We start from the raw sequence: 12,406 nt of genomic DNA on the forward strand, positions 1-12,406 counted from the left end.
CATTGAGATCCTCTCCTGCCTTTTCCTCCCAATCTGATAGTGCTGGGAAAATAAGTATTAGCATTAACACATCCATGATGTTTCTATCCTCTCCTCTCCTTCTTCTTCTGAAATCAATAATATTATTAAATAAAGAAAATGCTGACAGACTTAGAACAAGATGAATCAACATGACTTGGATACAGATGCGTAGCATGGAAGATGTACTCTCCCCCCCAAAGTGGACTTAATTCCCTTTTCTGTTTCCCTTCCTTGACTTCCCAACCGCGCCCCCACCTCGCTAGCCCGGGCTTTGGGGATTGCTATTAGTAAGTACTGCTTAGCTAGTGGAACCTCAGCGAAGAGGGTTAAAAGGTAACAAGATCACTGACCCCATCGTGGGGGCTCAGGTTTCTCTCCAGCCCGCGGACTTAGGCCACCTCTTCGTATGCCCAGAGGAGCAGGGCAGAAGCGCCATTTTTAACCTGGCAGCGTCCACACCCCCCTTTTCACCGCGTGTCCGTATTGAGAGATTTTCACTGGTGCTCAGATTTTCTTGGAAGCATCGGAAGAACAGTTCGTTAGGTGCTCTTAAAGGGGCTTCCGTGTAGGCACAGAGATTTGGAATGGCCTCAAAGACAGATAGGGGTCAGAGAGTGCCTGGTGGATCGGTAATAGAATATTTCAATCAGAGCACTTCTTGGGAGGGGGCCAAGTTGGGGAAGAAGGCCCGGGTAACCTGAGCCGGGCCCTGGCATTGATGGGAGCTGGAGCAGCTGCGCCCGGGCCCTGAGCATGGCCTGCCCGGAGGGCCCAGCGGGCCAGGGAGGACACGGGCTTAAATGCCACCTGGATTAGTGATGAGGGCAGAGGGCAGATTGAGTGGCTTTGATTTCTGCAGAAACCAGCAGGTTACACTCATGCGCTGGTGGTAAGGAGGGCCTTAAAGGGAGTCACCCCAAACCACCTATCCCACGTAGTCGCTGTGATGACGCTATTGAAAACCAGGACTCCGGCTGCCTCGGGATGATCTGTCCAGCACCTGGGCCCTGGAGTCGTTGTTAGAAGGAGCGGTGGCCACAATCAAGTCCTCCCGGGGATGTCTCGCCCTCATCCTCGGAACTCACATGTATGTTCACCTAATGGTGATTAAGGATCTGAGATTACCCTGGATAATTCAGTGGGCCCAATATAAATACAAGATTCCTTTTAAAAAAATCTATATATCTATATATCTATGTATATCTATATCTCTATATATCTATCTATATATAGAGATATAGATATATAGTTTTATTGATTTCAGAGAGGAAGGGAAAGGGAGAGAGAAACATCAATGATTGATGAGAGAGAATCATCGATCAGCTGCCTCCTGCATGCCCCCTACTGGGGACCAAGCCCGAAACCTGGGCATGTGCCCTGACCGGGAATCGAACCGTGACCTCCTGGTTCATAGGTTGACACTCAACCATTGAGCCACGCTGGCTAGGCAGATACAGGAGTTCTTAAAGGAGAACCTTTCCTGGCTGGGGTCAGAGGGAGAGGTGAGGACAAAAATGTCAGATGCAACATTGCCGGCTTTCAGGATGGCAAGGTGGAGAAAAGGGGCCCCTCACCCATGACCATGAGTAGCCTGTAGAAGCCAGAAAGAGCAAGGAAATGGACTCTCCTGAGAGCACATTCCCGAGGACACCTCGGTTTCAGGCCAGGGAGGCCCATGTGAGACTTCTAGAGAACCGTAAGATAACGCGTCTGGGTGGACGGAAGCCACGACGTTGGTGGTAATCTGCTGTGACAGCAATGGAAAATGGGTACAGGAGGATTGCAGGTTTCAGCCAGAGCCCTCAGCCTGGCCCAATGTTCTAGAAAAGTCCCTCCTGGTCCCAGGCTGAGAGCCTTAAGAACCACACTGGGGACTTGCTGCTCCTCTCTCCAAGAAGTGCTCCAGAGAGAAGACAAGGAGCCATAGTTCTACCCGCAGCACCACCCCATCCTCACCAAGAGGGTCAGCTAAGCAATCTGAAGGTAGGAAATGGTGACATTTCTGGCCCAATAAGTATGGACTTGATGCTGATGTGGGAGATTCTGTGGCTTGTACAGAATCCAACGTTACAGGGAGAAGGATGAGTAGGAAAAGGAGGACCAGTTAGAGCCCCCGCCAGCCAGCTTCTTCACGTCTAACGTAACTGAGATTCCTGAGAAATGGAGAAAGCAAAGACTCACAGAAGCCATGTGGATTCCCAAGGTCACAGTCTCTCTCAGGAGCTGGAACACCAGGGGAGACCCAGGCCTGCCTGACCCCCAACCCATGGGCTCTCCACACCTCTGAGCTGCTCCTGGCATAGTGTTCACCCCCATTGCTTCAACACCGTTATCATAAGGTCACTTTGGGCTTGTGCTCGAGGGGTTGTGGCCCTGCTGATATGTCTATTTTGATCTTGGAACTAGTTCAGAAAATCACGGTAGGAAAAAAGGAGTGCAAAGAAAGGTCATCAAAAAGTAAACATAGTTCAACCTAGCATGGCTTTTTCTGTTTTGTGTCATACTTGGGAAGGCCTTCTCCAAACCTAGATTATTAAAAAAGACTTCCTCTGTGACTTTTCCTGATACTTTTCCCTTTTAGTTAAATCTTGGATCCAGCTGGATTTTCAGTTGTTTTAGCACCATTTATTGTTAGCCCATTATTCCTCACTTATTCAAAATGCCACCATAATTCTCCCTAACTACCCGATATGCACCTGAGTCTTTCTTCCAAACCTCCTATCTTGTCCCATAAACAAATCAAAAGACAATGAACTAGATAAAAAAAAGTAATTGCACCTGGCCAGCTCAGTGGTTGAGCGTCAACCTATGGACTAAAAGGTCACAGTTTAATTCCCGGTCAGGGCACATGCCCAGGTTGTGGGCTCGATCCCCAGTGTGGGGCGTGCAGGAGGCAGCTGATCAATGATTCTCTCTCATCATTGATGTTTCTCTCTCTCTCCCTCTTCCTTCCTCTCTGAAATCAATAAACATATATTTTAAACAATCTATAATAATAAAAGCATAATATGCAAAGCAACCAAATGACCAAACAGCAGAACTACCGCCCGGATGACCTTCCGGAGGAAGCCGGGGCTGTGAGGGCAGCCGAGGCAGCCGGGGCTGCGGAGGCCTACTCTTGCACGAATTTCGTGCATCAGGCCTCTAGTAAATAAATAAAAAATAAATAGCATTTTCTTTAAAGAAGAGTCATTGCTTCATCTTCAAAGCATGTCTTTCGGGAGTTCGAGGAGACATCTTGGATGTTTACCTGTTCCTTCTGTTTCTTTCCTGGTGGCCCCTGGACCCTTTGAAAAGCTCAAGGACATAGATATTGACTGTTTCAGTGTACGTGGAGTGTTCCCTCGGGGAAAGGAACGCCAAACAATGGAGTAAAAGAGAAGAATGAAGTCGCAATGTGTACCGTATGTGACCAAACAGGCTTTGGTCGTAGCCAACACCAGCGAAAACTGCCCCCTACATTACTAGGAGTGACAAAGAATGGGAGTCAGTGTTTTCTCAGGCGCAAGGACAAACACGGCCGTGAAAGGTGACTGATAGCACAGAGGTGCCTTTTGATTAGGACTCCTGACAGCGGTGACTTTAGAAGTCGAAGGACCTCTAGAGATTTCTCTGGAATCATTTCTTAAGTCTACCGTAACTTTTCGCTATTCGCGACACCTGCTCCATGTCGCCATTAGATGTTGACAGAAAGGTAGTATGACTGTATCTACCATTAAACCTCTGTATCGACCATTAAACCTCTACCCACCTTCTTGATTACCACGGTTCCAAAGAGACTTCACCAAGGTAAAGCACTCAACAGAGCAAGGGATGAAGCCAAGTTCATTGTGATCAAGGCAAGACTCTGGCCAGTCTTATTCATGGCTTTCCCTGCAGAGGTGTTCAAGAGTCTATGTGTGCTGTACTTTCTCTTTTATTTTTATATGTTTTACCTTTATTGGTTTTTATAGAGAGAAAGGTGTGGGATAGAGAGAGAGAGAAACATCGATGAGCGAGAAACATCATCAATCAGCTGCCTCCTGCACGCCCCCTACTGGGGATCGAGCAAACAGACTGGATTTTCATCATCACACATATTCATTGATGATGCAGTTGCTGATAATCGCAGATTTGACCTGGGAATACTTTTTCACTTCTAAAGGATTGCTATGAAGATTCAGGGCTGGAGAGAACTCAATGACCTTGACCCCAAACCGAACTTCTCAGAAATCCATGGAGCATACTGGGGGCAAGAGAGGGGCAGGCTGCATGGGAGGTCTACCATAAAGGCTCAGATCTTTCTTCTAAAAAGAAAGGTCCATGATTCCAGTGCCTGAGATCTAGAAACCTTTGGGAGCCAGCAGAGTCATCACCTAGTAATTTAGCATCAACTCTGTGGTTTGGTGGTGGTTCTTTTCATGTTGAAGGGGAAGGAGTTGTTCAAACAATATCGTCGGTTTGAAACGCATCCAGAACCAATGCAAACACCAAGTGGGCTGCCTGGAAACCACACGTTGTTTCCTTGAGACAAAAGATAATGATGCCCTAATGAGTGTTCCCCTTTGTGGCCCTCCCTGGAACACAGCCTCAGGAAGAAAACCCACAAAACAAAATGCTTCTTCCCAACATTTACAACGTTTTGCAATGACCCCTATCCTTTTTTCTTTAAGTGCTTGTACTAGTGCTGTTAAGTATTTGTGTTGTTTAGCTCCTAAATTCCGACCTCCTATAATCTCAGAAGTGCCCTCCCAGAGAGAGAAAGGAAATGAGTAAATGAGGAAAAATAATAGAACCCTTGCTGATATAGAATACCTCCAAGAAACTTAAAGCGCTTCTGAGATCTTATCAAATTCTAATGCAGTGGTTCTCAACCTTCCTAATGCCCTGACCCTTTAATACAGTTCCTCATGTTGCGGTGACCCCCAATTTCATTGTTACAAATTGAACATAATTAAAGCATAGTGATGAATCACAAAAACAATATGTAATTATAGATGTGTTTTTCCGATGGTCTTAGGCGACCCCTGTGAAAGGGTCGTTCGACCCCCAAAGGGGTCGAGACCCACAGGTTGAGAACCGCTGTTCTAATGTATTTTGACCTCATCGGTGGGGGAAAGTAACAGAGATTAATATTGGAAGTTATGGAGGGGGAAAGTGAGGCAAAAAGAAGTTGGACTGATAGGTCCCTTTCATAAAAAAAGCATTTAATAAGTCATCAGACCTGAGTGGAGAAAAAATTAAAATTCAAACGATTGGACTCATGCGAGTATATGTGTCGAGGAGTTATAGGATTCACTGGAATCATGTGCTGTTTCATTGAAGAACAAGCTGAAGGGCACAATTGTACACCGATTACATTAAAATTACCCACAACCCCGTAGACCCACAATCTGCACACCACTCTACCCCCCCACCCCCGCATTCCAGCTCCCATCTGCTTCCTATGCTCTCATGCACCACAGTCTCCAAAAACGTTTCTACTTCCTCACCTCTCATTCTCTCTTCATCGCTGTTGAATGTGGCTTCCTTGGTACACATCTCCATTGAAATGGCTCTGGTTGAGTTGGCAGTGGCTTCCCTAGTCCCAAATCCAGGGGCCCTTCCCTGTTTTGCTCATCACCTGCTTGATCTCAATCTCATTCCAAAGAGTTGGTCACTCCTTCTTTGAAACACCTGCATGTCTTGACTTGTGTGACACCCACCAGTCCTTCCCCAGTTACCTTTCTCACCTCTGGCTATCCCTTCTCAACCTTCTCTGAATCACTTTTTAACATTGCAGGGCCTCAGAGCTGTTTTTCTAGTTCTGTTTGAACTTTTTTTCTTTATTGATTAAGGTATTACATATGTGTCCTTATCCCCCTATTTCCCCCCTACTCCCCCCCCACTCATGCCTTAACCCCTCTGGTGTCTGTGTCCATTGGCTATGCTTATATGCATGCATACAAGCCCTTGGGTTGATCTCTCCCCCTTCCCTCCACCCTCCCCTCAGGTTTGACTCTTCTCTGGTGTCTGTCTAAATCTGTGTCCCTGGCTTTAAGCATCATCTCTCCCATGTCTACATTTCACTCTCACCATTAGACTCATATTAACAACTTCTCTTTTCCATCAATTTTCCAAGTTGGATATCTAATAGGCATCTATCATGGCCCAAATCAAATCTTTGATTTCTGCCCCAAACTTGCTCTAGTCGTTCTTATTTCAAAAACTTTGCTTCACTCCCACATCTAATGGAATATATGTCATTGTTTTAATCCCCAAAACACGTCTTAAAGCCATCTCCTTCCCTTCTTCTCCACCACTACCACGCTAGCCCAAACGGCCATCATTTCTCATCTAGATTATACCTCCTGTATTATATTCCAGTTGCTTTCTCACCAACATCTCCCCCCCCCCTTGTTCACAGAAGAGTAAGAATTCTAAGTTTTTAAGACATAAAATTAGTTCATATCATTTTGCTACTTTAAACCATGTGCTGACTTCTCACTGAACTTACAGTCAAGTCCAAACACTTTATCATAGTTCATAAGGCCACGCATGATTTGGTTCCTATCGACTTCATCTTATTACCTCCCATAGATGGGAAATCACTTCAGATCCACCCTCTAAGACTCATCTTCTACCCGACAGTGTATCTGTTCTCATGCCATAGAGACTCCCCCGTCCCGGTCAGCTCTTCCTCAAATATTCTCTATCAGAGTCAATGTCAGTCTTGCCTCATCCCCAGGAGATACAAGATTTCCCCCTCTTCCTCCTCCTCCTCATATCCATTCAGTCACCTTGATGTGTTAAAGCCCAAATACCCAAAATCTTTCCTTCTATTCTACTGCCCCTTCATTTAGGCCCATGTCCTTTATTTCATGGATCATTCAAATAACCGATTGACTAGTCTACCTCCAGGACTAATGTCGCTTTTTGTTTATTTATCTCATTCCTGGCACCAAGCCGATGTCTGACTCACCTGTGCATCCCAATCCCCAGGAAAGTGCATGGAACATGCAGAATTAATGAATCCATCGGTTAATGCTCACATTCATTATTAGTAAAAGTGCTGCCTGTTATGGGCCCAGAAATGGAGACTGTTGTGTGTATTGGTGTTCATTTTTAATAATGGTTTTCAACACTTTTTAAAAAGCGTTTTCCATGATTCCATGTCCATTGGCGTGTTCTAAGTCCCTTGGTTGTCTCTGGTTATGTTTGTTTGGTTTGGTCAAGAGCCTTGAGTTTGCCCTCTAATTTGTCTGAATTCAGCCTCAGTTGTTGATAGGAGCGAACTTGACATCGGACTTAACACCAGTGGAACCAGACTTCTTGTCTCAATTACATTACTCAACACGGGGCTTCCCGGATCTCCGAGGGCCCCTGAGCCAGCAGAGTGCTCTCAAAAACTGTCAGGAGAGGAAGGCTGTGGAATTTGAGAGACACGAGGGTGTGGATAGGAGAGAAAGAAAGCCTGGGGTGTTTCTTCATAAGGTTTACTCATGGTCATAAAATTTCAGGCATAAAAGAATTCAAGGTTGCCCTAGCCAGGTTCAGAGGCATCGATAATCAAATCCTCAGCTTCCACTTGTTCCTTTTCTTCTTTCTTTAATTTTTCAAAAAAAATATATATATTTTTTATTGATTTCAGAGAGGAAGGGAGAAGGAGAGAGAGAGAGAAACATCAATGATGAAATAGTATCATTGATTGGCTTCCTCCTGCAATCCCTGACTAGGAATTGAACCATGACCTCCTGATTCATAGGTTGACGCTCAACCACTGAGCCACACCAGCTGGGCTGTTCCTTTTCTTCTAAGAGATCTGCCTGAGAAGGTGTCTACAAGGGGACAGGCAGGTCTTGTTTCCTGACACTTTCAGTATTCCCTTCTTCCTCTTTTTTAAAAAAAAAATATTTCTTTATTGACTTCAGAGAGGAAGGAAGAGGGAGGGAGAGATAGAAACATCAATGATGAGAGAGAATCATGGATCGGCTGCCTCCTGCACGCCCCCTACTGGGGATCGAGCCCACAACCCAGGTATGTGCCCTTGGCCGGAATCGAACCAGGGACCCTTCAGTCCGTAGGCCGACGCTCTACCCACTGAGCCAAACTGGCTAGGGCTCCCTTCTTCCTCTTGACAGGAGAAGGGATCCTCCCATCCATCCTACTCTTACTGTGTGTATTGCCTGGGGTAGAGTAAAGGCTCCCGGGCACCACACAAAAGGACCATTCTAAATCCTGGTGTTCTCACTGGAAAGTAAATGACTCATAAATAAGTCCTTTTTCAAGTTAGATTGTTTCCAATAATTTGCTTTAAATCAAAATGGACGGAGGCTCTCATGAAACTGTCGACTGATATGTCACCCAAAATAACTTTTTATGATGATCGCTATGTGATTGTTCACACTAGTAAGTCTGGAATTTTTTTTTTAAATGGAGACATTGGTTGCTATTAAAAGCCACATTTTTATTACGTTCTGTTTCTGTGAAGGCATTTCTTTAGTATATGGTTAATTCAATGTCTTACCAAAACAACCAAGCTTTCCGTTGTGTGCTCTCTGCTGCAAAGATTGGACGTCCCTCTAATTAGTCATCAGATCCTTGCAAAACCTCAACCCAAAACCAGAACAATCATTTTTCCTGGCACGTCTCTTTCCCAGGAGTCTGTTCCTCACATCATATGGGCCCAGGGCATCCTTGCCCGTGTCTCAATCAGCCATTTGCAAGGAGAATAGAATAACCATTGTCTTGGACCAATCAACTTCCTGCTCCATGGTTTGTAGAAGACGCTATGAAGAAATTGCCTGGCCGGTGTGGCTCCATGGTTGAGCCTCAACCTAAGAGGCTTGACCTCCTATGAACCAGGAGGTCACGATTCGATTCCCGGTCAGGGCACATGCCCGGGTTGCGGGCTCGATCCCCAGTAGGGGGCGTGCAGGAGGCAGCCGATCCATGATTCTCTCTCATCACTGATGTTTCTATCTCACTCTCCCTTGCCCTTCCTCTCTGAAATCAATACAAATATATTCTTAAGAAATAGGAGATTGGAAAAGGAAGACAGGAAATGCTAATATTATTTTCATCTGGGTGGTGAGTCCATCGGGTCTATTACATCTCTCCCTTCCTCTCTGAAATCAATGAAAATATTTTTTAATAAAGATGTGGGGTAGGAAATACAGAAGAGCCTCCTTTGATCCCCCTCATCTAGCTTCCATCGCCCCCTTCCAGGTCCTGAAGATGGGCAGTGTGCTTTCCCTCTTAGACCCTTGTGGGGCGTGACTTCTAAGGTGATCGCCAGATGTTTGGAAACTGGTGAACCCTCCAGAGAATGCTTGCTGTCAATCCCACATCGAATCCTCTTGACTCCAAGACTCTTTGATCTGAACACGCGTTAGCCCTGTTCTCCCTGACAGCACCTCGGACCTGCCGGGCGAAAGCAGGCATTTCTGAGCCCATCCCAGCCTCCTGTGAAGCTGTTGCTGGAACCAGGAGCCGAGCAGCAGGCCGACCCTGTCAGTCTTTCCTGGCGGGCACTTGCCCACTTGGGGTTGTGTTTACGCAGCACGTTAATAATGTCGGAAATTGCTCAGATGGAACCAGCGTACTTTCTTTTTAAGAGACTGTTGAGATCACAAATCATTCTGCAAACATAATAAGCTATGTAGGCCGGGCGGGTCCAATCCCCGATGCTTGCCATGAGCCTGCTGGGAGCGTGGCCATGGTCACGTGACCCTTCATGTGTGGAACTAAGCAGGCAGGAGAACGGCCCTGGAAAAACTGGGCCTTAAAATTGCAATAATTGCGTTGGACAAGAAGAGAAAAGCTGCTCTGTTTTCCCCTTCTGCCCTCCATGGTTTGACTTCCCTTCCCATGTCACCTCCATTTACCTAACAGTTAACTCTAGGTCCTAACTCTTGCACTTCCGGCAATGCCAACACCTGGAGGAATCCTACTCGGACTTTAAGAGATGCTTTGTAGACATCTCCTGCTCCCCCTCCAGGAAGAACTGATGCTCTCTCTCTGTTCCCCCGCCCCCCCCACTGTCCCCTGGGCCATACAACCCTGGGAGGGGGAGGCAGCAGAAGGCTCTAGAGCAGGAGAATGCTGAGTTCACTCTAGAACAGAAAGGTAGAGTGAGCCCTTGCTGGTTTGGCTCAGTGGATAGAGCGTCGGCCTGCAGACTAAAGGATCCCAGGTTCGATTCCGGCCAAGGGCACATGCCCGGGTTGTGGGCTCAATCCCTAGCGGGGGTGGGGGAGTATGCAGGAGGCAGCCAATCCATGATTCTCTCAAATCATTGATGTTTCTCTCTCTCTCTCTCCCTCTCCCTTCCTCTCTGAAATCAATAAAAATATTTTTTTAAAAAAGGAAAGAATGAAAGAAAGGTAGGGTGAGCAAAGAGGAGGAGTCGGTGAGGCCCCGTGAGATAAGGATGGGAGGGCAGCTCCTGTAAGGGCTCATCTGCCCCTGGAAACACTTTGACTCTGAGGGCGTTACTGGAATTTACGCGGCTTATCACAGCGCTTGCTCTAGATTAAACACTCAACAAATTCTCGGTGAAGGCATCCCCGGCTGGTGACATGCAGAAGCCTCTTGTGTCTTAGACTAATAACAGTGACACCGAGCTTAGATGTCTTTATCCTGCACGTTGCATCCCCTTGACTTAGTTATCTTATAACCGGAAGTTCCTAGCTGTTGATCATCTATCAAGCGATCGCTCTAGCTTAGATATTTTCAGATAATTATTTTTTTAATCTTTATTATTGAAAGTATTACATATGTCCCCCTTTTTCACCATTGAATTCCAGCCCACTGCCACCCCTCACCCCAGGCCTTCACCCCCCTATTGTCTGTGTCCAAGGGTGACGCATATGTGCCTACAAGGTCTTTGGTTGATCTCTTCCCGCCCACCCACCCTCCCCCACCATTCCTCTGGGATTTGATAGTCTGTCCCATCCTTCTCTGTCTTTGGATCTATTTTGTTCATCAGTTTATGTTGTTCATTAGGTTCCACACAAGGACGATTATTTTGAACAGAGAGGCAACTAGAGGCACCTGGAGCCAAGAGGCCTGGACTGAAATATACAGGCGATGTGATCTTCGACAGTGATTCGGCCTCTCAGTGCCTCCGGTCCCTCCGCTATAAAATAAAGAAGATGATAATACCTACGCCTAGAACAGTGGTTCTCAACCTTGGCTGCACATTAGAATCACCTGAGATGAGGCCCAGAAACCAGGATTTTAAAAAGATTCCCAGGTGATTCTAATGTGCAGCCAAGGTTGAGAACCACTGCCCTGGAACACTGATAATTATGTTTAGACACGCAAGGAACCTGACGGATCTCGAGCACCGATCCGTATTAACTGTTATCGCTAACACGAATCTATTGACGCCATCGGTAATAATGCAGGAAGCTTAATATACTTAATATTAAATGTTAGTCATTCTCTATGTGTATGCCTGCTATGTGTACATAGTATAATTCATACACACTCTATAACTATATAATGCTTTCTATATGTAATATTCACATGCCATCCTGGAGTGTCCATGTTAAAGAATCCCATGCAGTTCACTGAGTGGTAACATACACGGAGAGGGAATGACTACATGTAAACATGATGGTGATGACGATGACAAGGGTGAAGGTGTAAAGGGAGAAAAGAATCATCTCTATTGAGGGGTGTTGCTGACCCTTGAGGGATCAATGACAATATAACCATTGAGCGTGTCTCAATGGTTGAGCATCTACCTAGGAACCAGGAGGTCAGGGTTCGAATCCGGTCAGGGCACAGGCCCAGGTCCTGGGCTCCATCCCCAGTGTGGGGCGTGCAGGAGGCAGCTGATCCATGATTCCCTCTCATCATTGATGTCTCTCTCTCTCTCTCTCTCTCTCTCTCTTTCTCTCTCTCTCTCTCGTTCTCTGGTGCTTCTCTCCCTGCAGGGATGTTCTGGAAGCTTTGGCTCTCCGTGATCCTGGCGGCCGCGCTGGCGAGGGCGGCCGATGGCAGGAGGAACCGGCCGGCGGGCGCCATCCCCTCGCCCTACAAGGACGGCGGTGGTGGTGGCGGCGGCGGCGGCGGCGGCAGCAGCAACAACCACTCGGAGCGCTGGCAGCACCAGGTCAAGGAGGTGCTGGCGTCCAGCCAGGAGGCGCTGGTGGTCACGGAGCGCAAGTACCTGAGAGCGACTGGTGCAAGACGCAGCCGCTGCGGCAGACGTTGGGCGAGGAGGGCTGCCGCAGCCGCACGGTCCTCAACCGCTTCTGCTACGGCCAGTGCAACTTCCTTTCTACATCCCGCGGCCACGGTGCGCAAGAGGAGGCGTCCTTCCAGTCGTGCGCTTCTGCAAGCCGCAGCGCGTCGGCTTCGGTCCTCGTCGGAGCTCGACTGCCCCGGCCTGACCCGCCCTTCCGACTCAAAAAGA

The 12,406-nt window shown here is 47.1% G+C and overlaps 1 protein-coding gene across 1 annotated transcript in view; it reads left to right on the forward strand.

Moving 5' to 3' along the window:
* LOC102423145 (gremlin-2) overlaps positions 1-12,405 on the forward strand; it is a gene marked incomplete at its 3' end in the record, with an annotated part of 45,290 nt that extends 32,885 nt beyond the window's left edge. Inside the window, 2 exon segments of the mRNA XM_023745899.1 lie at positions 11,925-12,161; positions 12,164-12,405. Of these exon segments, the coding sequence (XP_023601667.1) occupies positions 11,927-12,161; positions 12,164-12,405 (477 nt within the window).
* Between the last annotated feature and the right edge of the window lies 1 nt (position 12,406).

Source organism: Myotis lucifugus, unplaced genomic scaffold (assembly GCF_000147115.1).
Source record: "Myotis lucifugus unplaced genomic scaffold, Myoluc2.0 scaffold_601, whole genome shotgun sequence".
Taxonomy (NCBI): domain Eukaryota; kingdom Metazoa; phylum Chordata; class Mammalia; order Chiroptera; family Vespertilionidae; genus Myotis; species Myotis lucifugus.